Consider the following 18240-nt stretch of genomic DNA (forward strand, 5'->3'; position numbering starts at 1 on the left):
CTAGGCCTGACTCTCACTCCACTGAGCTACCCAGCTGCCCCCCCCCAAATAGTTTTTTTTTTTTTTAAATTTTAAACCCTTAACTTCTGTGTATTGACTTATAGGTGGAAGATTGGTAAGGGTAGGCAATGGGGGTCAAGTGACTTGCCCAGGGTCACACAGCTGGGAAGTATCTGAGGCCGGGTTTGAACCTAGGACCTCCTGTCTCTAGGCCTGGCTCTCAATCCACTGAGCTACCCAGCTGCCCCCTCAAATAGTTTTTTTAAAGGAAAATCCCAGAGAGTTTAGGACAGCCTGTGTCTTGGACCAAGCTCAGCCCAAAGACTGCTTAGAATCTCCTCAGAGCTCAGAACAACCCTTGGAAACCCTGACTTGAGAATTCCAAGAGATTTTCCTCTTTCATTCTAAACTGGCTTAAGACCATCTGACAGAATTTTTCTCTCCTGCCACTTAATTTATCAGATCAATAATATTCCCAATAATTCCCCCATTCGATCTGATGGGGAGAGAGTATCTCCTCTATTGGATCGAAGCAAACCATGTAATTCTAAATCCATACCTAACCTTATTATCCTATTCCCCCAAAAAACCTTAACCGTAAGCTTATCTTATCCTATTCCTATTCTACACCTAATTTTAACTAACCTATGCTAGGGATATAATTTAGGTAAAAGAGAATTTCAAGAAACAGAAGAAAGAACTCAAAGAAAATACTTGTAAACATGCAAGGCCAAACATTACAAAAATGCAAAATACAAACTTTTTCAAAAATACAGTTACAGAAAACAAATTTGCGGTCTATGCTGTTATAAGAAACACAAAACCCTATCTAACACAAAATTTATTCAAATGAATCAAACTTTACATCTTACAAATACTATAGAACAAAAAAAATTCAAACCAAACTTTTAAAACTATGTTAAAACCTTATGCTAATACAGAAAACCAAAAAGTGACTACAAATAAACTAAAAATTAACTTACTATGCTAAAAAAACCCCAAAACCTTGTAGGAACCTAAGAACACATATACATATGTTTATACACATATATGTACAAATCTACACATTATCTACATGCTATGCATATGTTATGTACATATTTTTACATGCTATGTATAAGTTATTTACATATTAACATCTCCCTTGAGTTAGTTATAAAAACTTTAAAGATTTTCTTTATGAAAGAGATGAAATTTTCCCTGATGTGGTCTCAGGAATATATGAAATCTTCCTCTGAGATAAGACCTCATTGTCTAATGTTCATAGTCATTGTCATAGTCCCATTAAAAGGTGATTAACTCATATCCATTTATATTGTCATGAATACTCATCACCAAGTTATGTTGTTGCAAAGTGTGTGATGTGTGTCCTATATGTTAATGATCTTTTTTGAACTGAATACTTACCGGATATTCAAAGCAATGCCTTCTTCTGTCTTCTGTCTTCATGCTCCTGCAGTGATCGTCTTGTCAGTATATGTGTTGGTTGCAACTATGCATTGATAGTGTGTAATGTTAAAATGGCACAAATAGTCTTACAGTTAGTATCCATAGTCAATCTGTTGTCCTCTTCTCTTTGTTGAAGTCTTTGTTGGTATCACCACGCTGTTGTCATCTCCGTGGTTATCTTCTCTGTTGCCTTCAGTGTTGTTGTTTCCTTTGTTGTTACCATTGTCTTGATCTCGATCTTTGTCTCCTCATTAGTCTTGATTAACCTCTTCACCTGTAGCCATTTTGCCAGAAGACATGTTGCCTGATGTAAAATCTTCCCCTGTCGTTTTTTTAACATGCAAACAATGCATCCACAATTACTTCTCTTGTACCTTGATAGCTGAAGGTGTCATCATAATCGTGTGGAAGGTGCTAGCCAAGCTGGATGTGTTGCAGTAGTCCTGTTGAAATTTTTTTTTAAATCCTAATCTTTTTTTTTATATATATATCCTTCTATATTAATTTTTTATTTGTTACAGGGCTAGGCAATGGGGGTTAAGTGACTTGCCCAGGGTCACACAGCTAGGAAGTGTCTGAGGCCAGATTTGAACCTAGGACCTCCTGTCTCTAGGCCTGTTGAAATTTTTGATGTACACTAAATCCTCCAGTTGTATCGTGAGGAGTGTGAAGTCTAATAGTCTCAATTGTACGAATACACCCATTTCACGCAATTGTTTGATCCTGTGTTGTAGTTCCCTTACATACTGAGCAATCTGTAAATCTCTCCCAAGCATAGATGCGTAAGCTGTTGTGAAAGTTTTTGCCTGCATTGGTGAATGGCCATAGAGCATTTCATAAGGTGAAATGTGCAAGTCCCCTCTAGGTCTTGTCCTTAAATAGAATAATGCCAGAGGTAGAATTTCTGGCCATTTTAAATGGGTCTCTGTACACAATTTCCCTATGATAAATTTTACTTCCCTATTCATTCTCTCAACCTGTCCCAAACTTTGTGTGTGATATAGGACATGGAACTCTGGTGTTATTCCTAGATTCTCATAGATCTGTTTTAAAACCAAATCTGTAAAATGACTCCCTCTGTCCAAATCTATATATTGTGGTATGCCAAATCTTGGAATGATCTCCCTTAATATGATCTTTGCTACAAAGCTCGCTGTGTTCTTGCTAGATGGAAAAACTTCAGGCCACCAAGTCAGCTGGTCAACAATCTACTAGATAGAATTTGAAATTCCCTGCTTTGGGCATATTTATGTAATCAATTTGAAGATGTTCAAAAGGTGTGTGTGTGATAATGGACGACCCCCAAAAGCTGTTTGTTTAAACACATGTTGGTTGTATTGCTGATATATAGAGCAAGCTGAGCACACTTTCCTAGCAACACTGATTATAACAGGTGCTATCCATGTTCTTTTGACAGTATCTATGATAGCCTATGTTTCAAAATGACCATTGGTATGTATTGCCCGACAGATATGAGAGTAAAAGGCTCTAGGATGAATTGGTTTTCCCACTGATGCTACCCAGATCCCACTTTCTTTTCAAGCTTTAAAATTCTGCTTCCATTTCTGAATCTCTTTGTGTGTTTTCCAGAACTATGTTGTCAACAACAGAGAAATTCATTATGAATGCAGGACCCTGTTCTGCTACAAATTTGGCTGCCAAGTCTGCCCTGTGATTGCTTCTGGCTATGAAATCCTCTCTTTGTGTATAGGCCTTGCAGCGAATTACTTCCAGCTCCTTAGGTAGTTGTAAAGTTTGTAGTAACTCATGTATAATCTAAGCATTAGCCACTGTCCTTCCACTAGATGTCAAAAAACCCCTTTGAAGCCATAAGGAATTGACCATGTGACAAATTCCAAAAGTGTACTTAGAATCTGTGTATGTATTTGCTTTTCTGTCTTTAGCAATCTCACACGTGTGTTTCAAAGCTATTAATTCGGCTGCTTGAGCACTCAGGTTCCTAGGTAGTGAGTCTCAAACTCGCTAACTACAGCTGCTCCAGTGAATCTTATCCTTTCTCTCATAAATGGTGAACAAGATAAGGTCAGGGTTGGTCAGGGGTGTGTCTGAGAGATTTTCCCAAAGTCTTTCTGTTAATTACACCATAGTCTCACAGCTATATAAGGGCTCTCCATGTGTTGGTAAATCGGGCAACTAAATGGCTGGGTTCAAGGTGTTATATCTTTTAAGTGTTATGTGTTCACTCCCCAATAACACTATCTTATACTTTGTTAAGCATTGATCTAAAAATGTCTCTGTTCTATGTTTAAGCATGAGCGCCTTGACCTCATGTGGGCAAAAAACTGTGAATGGACATCCCAGCTCAAGGTCTGCAGCTTTGGTAACTAGCAATGTTGTTACTGCCACACCCTTTAAGCATGGCAGAATACCTGTTGCTATGGAATCTAACTGGCCAGAATAATAGGCGATAGGTTGGTGATATAGTTCCAAACTCTGTCAAAATACCTGAAGCTACACCCCTACGTTCATGCACGTAGAGCGTGAATGGCTTTGAATAGTCAGGGATACCTAGAGCAGGGGCTGATAAAATTTCCTCCTAAAGCTTTGCAATTGCTTGCAAAAGCTCTGGTTTTAATATCAGTAGTCCTTTTTCACTATCCCTTATTCAAAGTGTTAGTGGTTTAGTAATTTCTCCATACCCAGGGATCCACTGTCTACAAAATCCTGTGGTATCTAAGATTGCCCTTAGCTGTTTCTTGGTCTTAGGGGCACTCAACTTCTGTGTGTCTGCTATCCTCTTTTGGGAAATGTATCTGCACCCCTCAGATAGCACAAACCCAAGATATTCCACATGGGGCAAACACAATTGCACCTTAGATTTTGAAATTTTGTGATTCCTTTTATATAACTCCAACAAAAGACGTCTGCTATAATGCTGGTGCACTTTGGCTGATGGTGACGTGAGAAGCAGATTGTCCACAAAATGTAAGTTTGCAAGATCTTTAGTTAAAATTTGAGGAAATAGTGAAGGACTTTTGCAGAATTCTTGGGGAAGTCTTTGCCAGGTAAACTGAGTCCCATTCCATGTAAAGGCAAATATATTTTGTGAGTCTTCGTGGATTGGGATGGAGAAAGCAGAACACAGATCCACCACTGTAAAATATTTTGCATGACCAGGAATCGCAGATATTATCATAGCATAATACAACAGGGTGTTTCTTTATAACATGATCATTTGCAACTCTCAAATCTTGGACAAATCTATAGACAACTTTGCCATTTGCATCTAGTTTAGGTTTCTTCACAGGTAATGTGTGTATTATACTCAGAGATACAGGGTACTATTATGCCTTGCTGTAATAGGGACTCTATTATAGGGGTTATCCCTTAAATTGCTTCTTTACTCAGTGGGTATTGTGAAATAGCTGGTGCTGGACCTCCTTTAGTTTTCATCTTTATAGGGACAGCTGATTTTAATAACCCATCATCTGTGGAACTGTGGGCTAAGGATATTAATGAAATTTCATAGATGTGATTTCCTTTACCCTCTGACTCTATTGCATCTAGAAACAACACTGGAAAAGGATTTAGGGATTCTTCAGGTAGTTCTAGTGAAATATCTCCAGTAGGGGAACATACAATAGTTGCCCTGAGCTTACACAAAAGATGTCGACCCACTAAATTCATTGGGGAATTCAGCATAAGCAAAAATGAATGTTCCACACTAAGAGGTACCAATGACACTATTCTTGATGGCAATTTCTTTACTACTTGGAGTTTTCCCATCACACTCACAATTTCCATTGTTCTCACTGCTTCACACTTACCAAGGGATTTCTGCAACACAGATTTCGCAGTGCCTGTGTCAAGCAGTCAGTTGTGTCAAGCAGGCAGTTGTTTAAATGGCTTCCCATCTTCAGGGTAACATAGGGTTCTGTGCTATTCTCAGGGGAATGCACTGGAATAATTGGTGCTAATACAGCAGGATCAGGAAAACTAAGCTTTTGTTCCTGTCCTCCACTCCCTATTTCTTCAGTCACTTCTCTTATATCATTTTGCCAATTCACTAAGTTCTGTTTCATTATCTATATTCACTTCTCCTTTATATTCATTCACTATATTTTCAACTGCAGTCCCCTCTGCATACCTTCATAAGGCAGCTGCCCTATGTTGTCCCTTCTGCACCTCCATCATTTGGGGGTTCTCACCAGCTACCTGTGAGTATTTAAGATGTTCACTCGCTTTTATATAATCTTGCATTGCTCCTAAGTCTGGGGCTTGTGCTGACCCATTGAAACATCTACTGTCATAATGGCTGGGGTAATTTGGCCTTCCATACTGATATTCATTATTAAAACCATTATTAAACCCAAGGTTTCCATTAAATGGTTCCCTGAATCCTTAAATATATTATATCTGTTGCCTCAATTTCCCCTGAAGTTCCCACCATAGTTCCTGAAATTCTGCCTAAAAACCTATCTCCTGATGTAGCAGTCTCTCAATATGTGACCTGGCCTATCACATAAAAAACAGCAAGGGGCTTGTCTGTAACCTCTGGAGTTGTTATAAGCTTTTCTAGGTAGTCTGTTTTCTCTAAGTGCTGCTACCATTTTGTCTTGCACATCATTACTTTTCAACTTAAGCTTCAGGTCTTTAATTTCTTTTGTTAGATTGTCTATTATATAATTCTTTTCATCGGACTATCTACCTTTATCATCCTGGTAAATGTAAGATGCTACACGTCTAATTTCGTCAAGCTCTATCTGATCCCAATTTGGACAGTTACTTCTGAAAAAATTTCGGACCACAGGACATACATTTTTAACAAACTGCCTCCTGATATGATTTACATCTCTATCTCTGCATATCAGTTTTTCCACTGAATCTATTACTCTGTCAAGGAAAGTGGATGAATTCTCTCCCACTTCCTGTCTTATTCTTTCAAACTTGGACCATGTCCCTGGTCTTTTTGAATTGTCCTTCATTGTTTGGATAATGGCCTCTCTGGCTCTAATCAAGACCCTGTATACTGCAAAAGAATTGGCTTCCCAACTTGGATTTTTGGAGGGCCAATCAACTAGTCTAGGGTTCCTATTTGTATCATTGATAATTTTCTTTCTCCCTTTTGGATAATAATTCATCCATTAAAATGTCAAAATCAAGATAGCTCGGATCATATAGCTTAACAATCTTTTAAAATTGTTTAACCATGGCCATTGGTTCGTCATCAAAGCTTGGAGTTGATGCTTTAAAGGAATCCAAATCAGCTTGAGCAAGTCCCTTGTGACATCTTATATGCAGAATGCCATTTTTTGGGGTTATCACTGGCACCTCTCCGAGTGGAAACATTTGTGCTGGGATAGTCTCTAGTGCCTTGGCCTCTTTTTCCACTTTGGTTGCCTCATGTAGTCTATCCATTGCCTCTTTCTCATTTTCCAGTCTGTTCAATTTTGCCTCTAGGTAATTCACCCTAAGTTCACTGACAGTAATTTGTTTTAGGATCATATTTTTCCAGTTGTTAAAAAAGGAAAACCCCAATTTTCTTCACTATCCATAGGGGCAGGTCACGGCATAGCATTGCCGGCAAGTATGCTATTATATCATAGAATATTACCATTAAAAGTCTTTAAGCATTGTGGTATTCTGGGGAATAGTATACAGAAATAACACGGGCAAAAATGTTATATCAAAAAGCCATATGGTGTTTTAGAGGATTGTTCAAACTGCCTTTAAAAAAAAAAACAACAACAACAACAAACTTTGCAGCAAAAGTAGCTTCTTGGGCTTGGAATCAGCTTGGCTGGGTTTCTGTGTTGCAAAACAGTGCCCCCTAGTGAGAGATCCACTGCAATTACACAGGAAAAAATGATCACTGAATGCTATGATAATGGCTGACACGGAACCAAACTGCTTTTCTTAAAAAAAGGTCAAAAGGTAGTAACTTTATCTGTTGTTGCTCGCCAAACTGTAGAATACTTTTAGAAACTGTATCCCAAAGTGCCTACTACCTGCTGTTGTTTATTATAAGAGGTCAGCTGCCTGTTTGTTTGTTTAGGCTTTGACCTCAGGGCTATGCGCAATTAACGCTTGACTTTGGAGACTAGTATAAAAATTAAACTCTATTTTATTAGATTATAGGATTTTAAAAGGCAGTAACATAGAACAGGAAAGGCTCCCTATCACCAAGGGGATTTCTAACTAATGCCCCCCACTTTCTGATGCCTCACGGCATCTCTTCGTTCCTGGATAACCAGGCTACTCTAATCCTCCTTATAACTCACTAAAACCCCAAAATCTTAACTAAATAACTTATCACTAATATTCTTATAAACAATATATATATAATCCTTAAAGTAAGTCTCCAAATGTTTTTGCTTCAGTGTCAGCCAGTCAGGTAACCCTGCCTGAGGCCTAACCAAACTCTGCCTTCAATCTGTTTTTTTCAAAAGGTCAGAGGAAAGATCTTCTTTTTTTCTTGTCAGAATTTAATGCTAGCCACACAGTCACTCCTCTCTTTTCCAAAACTGCCAATCTAGGTATTTCCAAATGGTTTTTTAAAGGAAAATCCCAGGGAGTTTAGGACAGCCTGTGTCTTGGACCAACCTTAGCCCAAAGACAGCTCAGAATCTCCTCAGAGCTCAGAATGTCAGTTGGAAATCTTGACCTGAGAATTCCACTATCCTGCCACTTATCAGATCAATAATATTCCCAATACAGTGCAGGCAATAGGGGATAAGGGTCTGTATAAGGTGAAGCAGCTATGTCAGAGGAGAGAAGGGAGTGTATTCAAGAGATGTTTAAAGAACAGAATTGACAGGTCTTGGCAACAGCTTGGATATGGGGAGAGTGAGGGAGGGTAAGAAGTCTGAGGATGACCATAGTTTGGGAGCCTGGGGGATTGGAAGAGGCACTGACTTCTATAATAATAGGGAAGGAGGAGGGGAGAGAGTTTAAGGGGAAAGATCCATGAAGTTATTTTTGGACATAGTGAGTTAAAGATGTCTACTGGAATCCAGTTTGAGAGGTCCAAAAGGCCACTGGAGATGTGAGACTGGAGGTCAACAGAGAGATTAAGGGCAGGAGAAGTATCTTCAAACTTCCAAACAATACCAGAGTTGGTGATAGTTTGATGCTTGCCTATTTAATGAAGAGCTAAGTTTGACCTAAGCTTTTCTCAATAAGCCTTATACTCCAAGGGTTATTCTCCTGTGTGAAGTCTTATGTTTGATGAGGGATGAACGCCACCTGAAGAATTTCCCACATTCCTTACATTCATATGATTTCTCTCCAGTATGGGTTTTCACATGCTCTGTAAGAGATGAACTATAGCTAAAGGATTTCCCACATTCATTGCAATGATAAGGTTTCTCTCCAGTGTGAGTTCTTTGATGGTGGGTAAGGGATGAACTGTAGCTGAAGGCTTTCCCACATTCACTGCACTGATAGGGCTTCTTACCATTGTGAGCTTGCTGATGTTGGGAAAGGGAGGTACAGTAACTAAAGGCTTTCCCACATACCTTACATTTGTAAGGTTTCTCTCCTGTATGAGTTTTCTGATGTTGAATAAAGGCTGAGCAGTACCTGAAGGTTTTCCCACACTCAGTGCATTCATAGGGTTTCTCTCCAGTGTGTATCCTCTGGTGCTGTGTGAGGAAGGAATTCTGGCTAAAGGCCTTCCCACAGACACTGCACTCATAAGGCTTCTCTCCAGTATGAATTTGTTGATGTTGATTACGGACTGAGCAGTAGCTGAAGGACTTTCCGCACTCACCACATACATAAGGTCTCTCCCCAGTGTGAATTCTCTGATGGTAATACAGGGAAGCCCGTTGGCTGAAGGCTTTCCCACAGTTACTGCATTTATAGGGTTTTTCTCCAGTGTGAATCCTCTGGTGCTGTGTGAGGAAGGAATTCTGGCTGAAGGTTTTCCCACAGACACCACACTCATAAGGCTTCTCTCCAGTATGAATTTGCTGATGTTGCGTAAGGACTGAATAGTACCTAAAGGCTTTCCCACATTCACTGCACAAATAGGGCTTCTCTCCAGTATGAGTTCTTTGATGGTAGCACAGGGATGATTTCTGGCTAAAAGCTTTCCCACATTCATTACACTCAAAAGGTTTCTCACCAGTATGAATTCTTTGATGTTTGGTAAGACATGTGCTCCAGCTGAAGGTTTTCCCACACTCAGTACATTTATAAATTTTCTCTCGATTTTGTGTTTTCTTGGGAGTGACTGTCACCTGCCTTAATTGTTTATCCAGATTCCTCTGTTGCCCCTTTAACTTGTCCAGACATTTCCAGGTTTCTTCTAATTTGGAGTCCCAGGGACCATCCTTCATAAGCCTTTCTAACACTGGAGATGACATTTTGGTTTTAGTCATAAATTCCAAGCCTGAAAGGAATAAAAAAAATAATAAATTCCCTGTTCTCTAAGCTGGGGGAGAAAAAAAGTGCCCTTAATGGAAATGGGAAATGAAAATCAGTGCTTATCAGTGTCATCTCAGAAAGGTCATAGTCAAGGGAGACCTAGGTCTGAATCTAGTTACATCCAAATTCTAATAACTCACTAGTTGTAAGTCACTTGCCTCAAGTTTCCTAGTCTGCAAAATGGGGATAATAAAGCTTAACATAACTCTCTCCCAGGGCTGCTGTGAGGGAAAGATTTTGTATATGGATGATGACTCTAAGGATGGGCCTGATGGGAGCTGATTATTCACATTTACATATATCACATTCTATAAGATCTGAGTTGTGTTTTCTTGTCCCTCCCCCTCCCCCTCCCTAGCCCCAGGTTGTAGACAGCTTGGCTCTACAGCACAGGCAAAGAATAGTGGGAATGGCGAATGGAGGGCAAGTTCCCATGAATGGAGGGCAAGTTCAGTGGTAGTGGGATGCAAGGAAAGACAAGAGCATGAACCAGTGGCTGGAAGACAGGGGAGAGGGACTTTTAGAGGGTCTTCCAACACCTCCATAACCCAGAAATGAGTGAGGATAGCTCACTTCAGGTTTTATAGGCTTTCTGGTGCCTCATCTCACTTCCCTTTCCAAACCAGACTCCTAGAAAAAGCTGTGTACACTTACTGCCTCTAATTTCTCACCTCCCAATCCCCTGAAATCTGGTTTCCAGCTCTACCACTTGACAGAAACTACTTGAGGCAAAATCACAAAATTCCTTCATTCCTTAATCCAAGGGACTCTTCTCAATCGTCATCCTTCTTGACCTCTCTGTAGTACTAAACATTAATGGCTGGTCTGTCCTGGTTTTCTTCTTGGCCATTAAAATAGCTTCTCTCAGTTTCTTTTACAGGTTTATCATCTATATCCTGCCCACCCAACCCAGGGCTCCATCTGAGTTCTCTCCGTTTTCTACAAACTCTTTTGCCCATCGTCCAGCTCCATGGAATCCATGATCATCTCTCACCAGATGACACCCAAATCTACCTATCTAGTATGCTCCTCTCTCCTCTAGTCCTCTATCTGCAATTGCCTGCTTCATATTTCTGGCTTGATGTCCCAGAGGCAGCTCAGATTTCACACAGCCAAACCAGACTCTTCATATTTCCCCGGCCACCCTCAGAAGTGTCCCTGCTTAGGGCAAGGGGTGACCAGTCACTCAGGTTCACAACCCAGGAGTCACCTTTGACTCTCACTCACCTCTCATCTCCAATCAGTTGTTAAATGTTGTTTATTCTCAAAAACCTGTGTCCCAAGAAGGGAGGCTCTCCATTTCTCTAAGAGATACCTAGACTGGAGTGAGGTGCTTGCCCTTCTGAACCTCCTGTCCTGTTCTCCTTCCCATAAGTAGATTCAGTGGGGGTGGTGTGTGTGTGTGGTGGTGGTGGGGAAGGGTTGATGAGCATGCTGGGAAGTGAATGAGCATGATGTTAGGCTTGATCTGGTAGATAAGAGGGAATCACCATAGCCTGTGAGCAGGAGAGTGACATGATTCTATGCTTGCTTTTTTTTTTTTTTTTAAACACTTACTTCTGTCTTAGGATTGAGACTAAATATTGGTTCCAAGGCAGAAGGGTGGAAAGAGTTAGACAATGGGAGTTAAGTGACTTGTCCAAGGTCACATAGCTAGGAAGTGTCTGCGGTCAAATCTGAACCTAGGTTCCCCTGACTCCAGGCCTGGCTCTCTATCCATTGTGCTATCTAGCTGTTCTAACTCTATGCTTTCTTACTGAGAAGATTAAGAGAGTAGAATTACAGACAGAAACAGAGAAATAAACTTGGTTTTAGATGTGTTAAGTGAGCCATCTGAGAAAAGGATCTAGTAGATGGAAAAAAATATGGAACTGGCCTCCAGGAAAAAGTCAGGACTGAAGATTATCAGAAGAAGAAAGGAGAGTTGAAACCACAAGTGGGTGAGTTTATGGATGTGGAATGTCAAATGCTCTGAGCAAAAGAGAGGGCCTTTAGGACCCCCATCCTTAGGACAATGAGGGAAAAAGAGTTAAAAAGATGAGAATGGGAACTACCAAGTAACTTAGGTAAAAATCTTTCTTATTCAAAATGCAATTAAATGTTTAGAGGAGCAGAGGCCTTTAAGACACAAAACCAGCTTTGGCCAAGAATCTTTGGGGCTAAATCTGAGCATACAGATAAAGTTCACTTAACAGAGAGGCTTCTAGGAATGCTTACCTGTACCTACTAAAAAGGGGCCAAAAGGACTGGAGGAGTGAAGGAGTCTCAGGAGAGTGACTAGGAGAGTGAGTTGAGGGGGCCTTAACTCAATGTTCGTTCGTTCGTTCGTTCGTTCCTTCCTTCCTTCCTTCCTTCCTCTCTCTGTCTCGTTCTATGTCTCTCTTTCTCTCTCTGCCTTTCTCTTCCTTCCTTTCTTCCTTTCCTTTACCTTCTGTCTTAGAATTGATACTAAGTATTGGTTCTAAAGCAAAAGAGCTGTAAGGGCTAGGCACCTGGGGTTAAGTGACTTGCCCAGGGTCACACAGCTAGGAAGTATCTGAGGTCACATTTGAAATAAGGATCTTCCATCTCTAGGCCTAGCTCTCTATCCACTGAGCCATCTAGTTGCCCCACTTGGTCATTTTCTCTATTGTTGTTTCCTATTTCTGACCTAGAAGGAAGATTAAGGGGAAAATGCATCTTGAAATTAAAGATAGGAACCTCAAGGCTAGAGTGCTAATCCTGTAACTGGGAGGACTTGAGTTCAAATTTGGACCCAGATACTTCCTAGCTGTGTGACCCTGTGCAAATCACTTAACTCCATTTGCCTACACCTTGCCCTTCTATCTTAGAGATGTTACTAAGACAGAAAGTAAAGGTTAAACATTTTTTTTTTAAAGAAATTAAAGGCAGAGTTTTTATTCCCATGCCTTTGGTCAAGGGGGGAGATGAGTAGAGTAAGATGAGACAATCAGGAGATAGCAAGAAGCCACCTAGGGGCTTCTAGTGTTCTAGCTGACATCAGCTAGGGCTGAATGACCGACCTGTCAATGGTAACAGAAAGCTAAAGTGATCTCCTAAAATGAGAGAAACATAAGTATCTTGAGGGCAGAGACAGTACCATTTTTGTTTGTCTATGTATAGCAGCCAGCACAGTACCTGGCTCATCCTTAGTGAATGGATGAAGTGGATATCAAGAAAATGAATGTATTTTTAAATTCTTTTAACTAATTTTTAGTGTTTTCCCCTATACAAAAAAAAACACACAAGTAATAAACTTTATGTGCTCCAAAAAACAAGTGGACAAAAGCATCAAGGATAACCATAGGAAAAACTGATGAAAAGAAAATAATTCGAGGTGGGGGAGGGACAGGGACTTGGTATCTCAGTAGATAGAGAGCCAGATGAGAGGTCCTGGGTTCAAATATGACCTTAGATACTTCCTAGCTGTGTGACCCTGGGCAAGTTATTTAACCCTCCTTGCTTCACTCTTACTACTCTTTTGCCTTGGAACCAATATACAATATTAATTCTAAGATGGATGGTAAAGGCTTAAAAAAGAAAAGGAAAAAAAGGAAATAGATTTTAAAATATGCCTTAAAACAGTAATTACATAAAACTCTTGTACTGGATTTTAAAAACAGTTCAATGAAGCCAAAGAGAAGCCAGAAGAAAACCAAATAAACAAACAAATAAATAAATGTAAGAGAATAATGTTACTAAAACCAAATAAGGGGGAAATTTTATTTAATAAAAGTAGCTGTGAAAAAGCATCAAAAGGCATGAACAGAGAATGAGTTTAGTCCTAATCCTCATACAAATTAATACAATAAATTTTTAATGGATTGATGTTCTAAATATAAATGGATAGAAAGGGGAAAATAACATTTTTATCTCAATTAGGGAGAAGAAAAAAATCCTTCTACATTAAGTAGAAGGGAGAAATTGGAGACAAAAATAGGTTCAATCAAATAAGAATTTGCACAACAAAGGCAATATAGCCAAAATGAAAACAAAACAATGAAACTGGAAGAAAAAGTTTGTAGTAAATATTGACGACCAAAATCTGACATCAAAACTCTGTAAGGAACAGATACAAATCTCCAAGAGTAATTAGTGCTCCTTTCATTGGACAAAGAGTTAAAGGGTAGTTAAGGAGAGGAGGATGTTAAGAAAAGGGGGATGCTGAGAAGAGGATGGCCCTAAAGAATGAGAAGGCAGAAGTAGAACTAAAGATACATTTGTGTTCATTTCAATCCATGATGACACTCATACTTAATGCTCTCACAGCACGTTAGTCTCAAGGACCCTGAACTGAGTTCCCCGACCCCAACCGTTTCAAGGTGTGGCCTGACAAGCTCTCCCTCTCTGTGGCCCTCCCCTGACAAGCTCTCACTCTCAGCATTCATGGCTTCCCTGGATTTTTCAATCACTCACCTGGATGGGTGCCTCTGCAGTCTTCTTTCTCCAGCATCCATGGCTCGTCCCCTCGTTCCAGGTGAGAAACCATATCAGGCTGGGCTTGCAGCAGCCCTGTTCGTGGGAAGAGAAAGGGGTTGTTTCTGCTTATGCTCAAAGTAAAGGGTCACCTGAGTGCTAGCCCTTGGCCGGGAGGAAGAGAGGACACAGCCTGGAAGGTAGTTGTAATGGGGATAATTTGAGGAAAGGTGTGTGGTAAAAGGGGATTTTGAAAGGAGGTTGTCAGGGACTTGCTAGGTAGGTAATCTAGGTTACAGGTAGGCTGGAATAAGGAGATTCAGGATATAATATGGGCTGAAGGGAACAAAGATCTTCAGGAGAGGAGGAATTAATCTAAACAGGCAAAGACAGCAGGGCTTATAGACTTGGACTTAGCCTTAAACACAGGCTGAGGGAAATAGATTGAACTGAAATTAACTACAGGCTTTAGTTAATTTCACAGGAAGGGACTTGTTTTGAAGTTACACCTTCCTTCAAGATGGATACCCGGCTTCCCTTCAAGCCCAGAGTATGTTAGTTCTTTCCCTCTTCTTCCCTCTCTTAGTAACTAACTGACAAATTAACTAACAGGTCTGTTGAAACACAAAAGGGTTTATTATCTTTAAGGATGATTTGTCAGGAAAGTGGATTGAGGAAGCCCTAACAGTTGTTCACAGGAACCTCAGGTGGGGGAAGGGAGGCAGAGATGGAGTCTGAGCAAGGTCCTGCCTTAGCTCAGCTCTCAAGGTGCTCTTGATGTCTAAAGGGAATAAAATGATGACTAACCAATTTCTTTAGATAAAATACTGCCAAATTATAGTTAAACCCCTCACAGATTTGAACTACTCTCTAATTTACTCTCCTTATTAACTCCACAGACATTTAAGGTAAGGGAAGGAAGGTAGGAAATAAGGTAGGATATAGAAATACAAAGGGTTTATCTAAACTAACAATTCTTAAATAAATATTCCAAAACTAGGCTAAATTTCAATTCTTCAGATAGGTAAGGAAGCAGCTCAGCTGGTCTGAAACTCTCTCCACGAGATTCCCCAAACCAACTGACTTCTCTCCCTCAAGATTCCAAAACCCACAACTGATTCCAGAACTCAGCCAAAGCTTGAAAAAACTATCAATGTACTACATAGTACAAAGGAATTCTAGAGAATGGGAAAGACCTCTTCTGTGCTTTTTAAGAGAGAGGCTCTCTGGGTCAAGGACAGAGAGTTTGTTTGTCTAAGCAGGACAGCAGCTTGCCCCCTGCAAAGATCCCCTCACTGGGAAGGACCCTGAGGAAGAGTCCTTAGCCTGGGGAAAGAGAATAATGAAAGATAATCCATTGGGCAGCCCAATTCTAATTCTACAAAGCACAGGGCTCTTTCCTGGGAACAGAAGTAGGAATACTTTGGGTGCGGGCCCCCAAAAGACTGGGAATCTATAATCCCAGGACTCCAATATTAAGGACAGAGACTATCTCCAGAAGGCCCACAGCTGACAATAATCCAGGAGGCTAGGATTTGCCAAAGGATAGATTCTGAATCTCATAGGAAATTGTCCTTACCCAGTGAAACCAGGTTCCTGTAATTCTCTAGCATCACATCCCTGTAGAGGCCCTTCTGGGCAGGATCCAGCAGCCCCCATTCATCCTGGGTGAAGTCCACAGCCACATCCTTGAATGTTACTGGCTCCTGAAACACCACAAACAGTCTGTTTGTCCAGGGTCCATCTCCCCATCTGACCTTGAGGAGGCCTGTGATGGGGGTCAAGATGCAGAAGAAATAATTCTAACATTACTCAGGGCTCTTGAGAGTTTTAAGTCTTTATTGAGTACCTGCTTTGTGTCTCCTGCAAGACCTTGGGAAGCAGATTCCTACAAGCCTGGAGAAATCTGGAAGCTGGTACACATTCTCAGGGTAAAAGTGGGATTCACCTTTCCAGCAAATCCCAAACCACAGGCTGCCACTGTGAGTCTGGGGAACTAAGTGGGGAGACAGTGGGAGAAGATGGAGTAAGGTCCAGAAGGACCAGAAGTGAACAATTTAGGGGCAACATACATGTGTTTTCTGTGGAGTGAAATAGAGGCTGTCCTATCACTAATATACCTTATTGCCACAAGTGCTTGTATGGGATCTATGATTCTTTTTGTCCACATCTGTGAATTTCCCAGGGGAACTCTGGGTGAGAAAAAACAGAATCAGAAAGATGTTTTGTGGGGACTGCCCTCAAAGATTAGACTTGGTTTGTGTAAGTCTAGTGGCAAAGGGGCTGGGCCGGGGATTATATCTGCTTTGCATACATTCTGTGTTTACATCTCTGTGTTTATACTGTTTGTCCTAGTAGAGTATTAGCTCCTTGAAGGCAGGGCCTGTTTCACTCTTGTTTTTGCATCTCTAGTCCCTAGCACACAGGGGTCACTAGGTGTGGTGTTTAGTCCCCTCAAAAGAGACTGCATCCATTGAGGAAAGGGTTGGTGTTTCATGCTAGACTGTCTGAGAGGGCAGGGGCTTTGTCTTTCCTTGGCATTCCCTCCCTGGTGCCTAGCAAAGGAGGTGCCCCATACCAGACAATTGATACACATTTGCTAATTTTTTAATTACAGTTGAGCCCTCGGTTTTGCTTTTCATGGTTTCAGTTATCCACGGTCAACCTTGAAGGGCTGGATTTCTGTCCCAAAAGTAGTAGCTGACCCCCACCCCCTCTGGGGGTCTTTCCTACTTTTACTTTTTCTGAGTTTTTGTGGAGGGAGAGAGAGGAGTCTGTGGAACTTTTCGACAAGGGGTAGGAGAGGGAAGAGAGAGCATATCTAAATGGAGTAGCAGGTGTGGGTTTATATCCAAGGTAGATCTTGGAATGTATCCTCTCCTGGATATGGGGGCCCCACTGTATTTTGTATGCCTATTGCACTTAGCACAGGCTGGGTATCATAGATATGAAGGGACAGGGTCCTAAGAGGTCAGCTAGTTCAACGTCAACCCTCTCCCTTCCATTTCAGAAAAGAGGTACAAGAGGGCTAGAATGGTTAACGATAAGCTCCAGGTTGCAAAGAAAGTAAGTGACAAAATTAGGATTCAAACTCAGATCCTCAGACTCCAAAGCCAAAGCTCTCTCCCCTGGGCAACGCTGACTCTAGTAAAGGCCACAGAAATGTTAAGTGAGATAAATAAGTGAATGCTGAGTGGAGAGCTGCCTAAAGAATTCATTCTCCATTGGAAGGCCTTGTGTCCTAAGGATGTGGGCTGGGGTTTCTGGATGGGTAAAGACTCCTGGGCAAAGAAGCTTGGGTACAAACAAGAAAGAGGCGTGGATGCACCTGCTGGCATTTCAGACAGGGAGAAAAAAAGCCACCTCACCTGAGAACTGGCTGTCAGCAGCTCAGCAGCCATCCCCTCTGCGGCAAAGATAGAGGCCTGAGACAGCAGAGCTGGGGAAACATGAACGACCATGAAGGAGGCCAGTCTTGCTGTCCACACTCTTCAGTACAGAAACCCCCAACTCCTCCAGAAAGAGGAAGGTCAGAGGGGCTCTCTGGTGCCCCCCGAACACAGCAAGTGCTCAATGATCATTAACATGGACGTAGAGAAAATCCATGGAGACACAGGTTGTTGGCAAAGGGCGTGTGGACGCTAATAAGAGACAAAACTAGATGTGAAGTCTTGGTGGCAACATAGAACAACACTCAGCACAGTGCCTGGGACATAGCAGGTACTTGTTTATTAACAGAGCTTCGAGCTAGCTAAGGGATCAAAGCAATTGCAGAAGCAAAATATTGTAGAATGGAACTTTTCTGAGGACAAGGATTCTCTCTTTTCACTTTTATATGGTTTTCCTCACTTATGCCCAGCACAGTATCTGGCACAAAGATGCTTGTGACTGCCAGAAGGTACGCTGGTCTCTGGGCATCCCTGGAAGAAGAACTAGAGTCTGAGGTGCCAGAAGTCCTCCCTTCCTTCTTTGTGTCCATACCTC

At 41.2% G+C, this 18240-nt stretch overlaps 1 protein-coding gene across 1 annotated transcript in view; it reads right to left on the minus strand.

Annotated features, from left to right (window-relative positions):
* Positions 1–17717, minus strand: part of LOC123240911 (zinc finger protein 383-like) — a 41303-nt gene extending 23586 nt beyond the window's left edge. Inside the window, exons 1-3 of the mRNA XM_044668621.1 lie at positions 17625–17717; positions 15836–15962; positions 14257–14352 (exon numbers count right to left, since the gene is read on the minus strand). Coding sequence (XP_044524556.1) covers positions 14257–14352; positions 15836–15962; positions 17625–17717 — 316 coding nt within the window. The remainder of the gene's footprint in view (positions 1–14256; positions 14353–15835; positions 15963–17624) is intronic.
* Between the last annotated feature and the right edge of the window lie 523 nt (positions 17718–18240).

The sequence above is a fragment of the Gracilinanus agilis genome, chromosome 3 (assembly GCF_016433145.1).
Source record: "Gracilinanus agilis isolate LMUSP501 chromosome 3, AgileGrace, whole genome shotgun sequence".
Classification (NCBI taxonomy): domain Eukaryota; kingdom Metazoa; phylum Chordata; class Mammalia; order Didelphimorphia; family Didelphidae; genus Gracilinanus; species Gracilinanus agilis.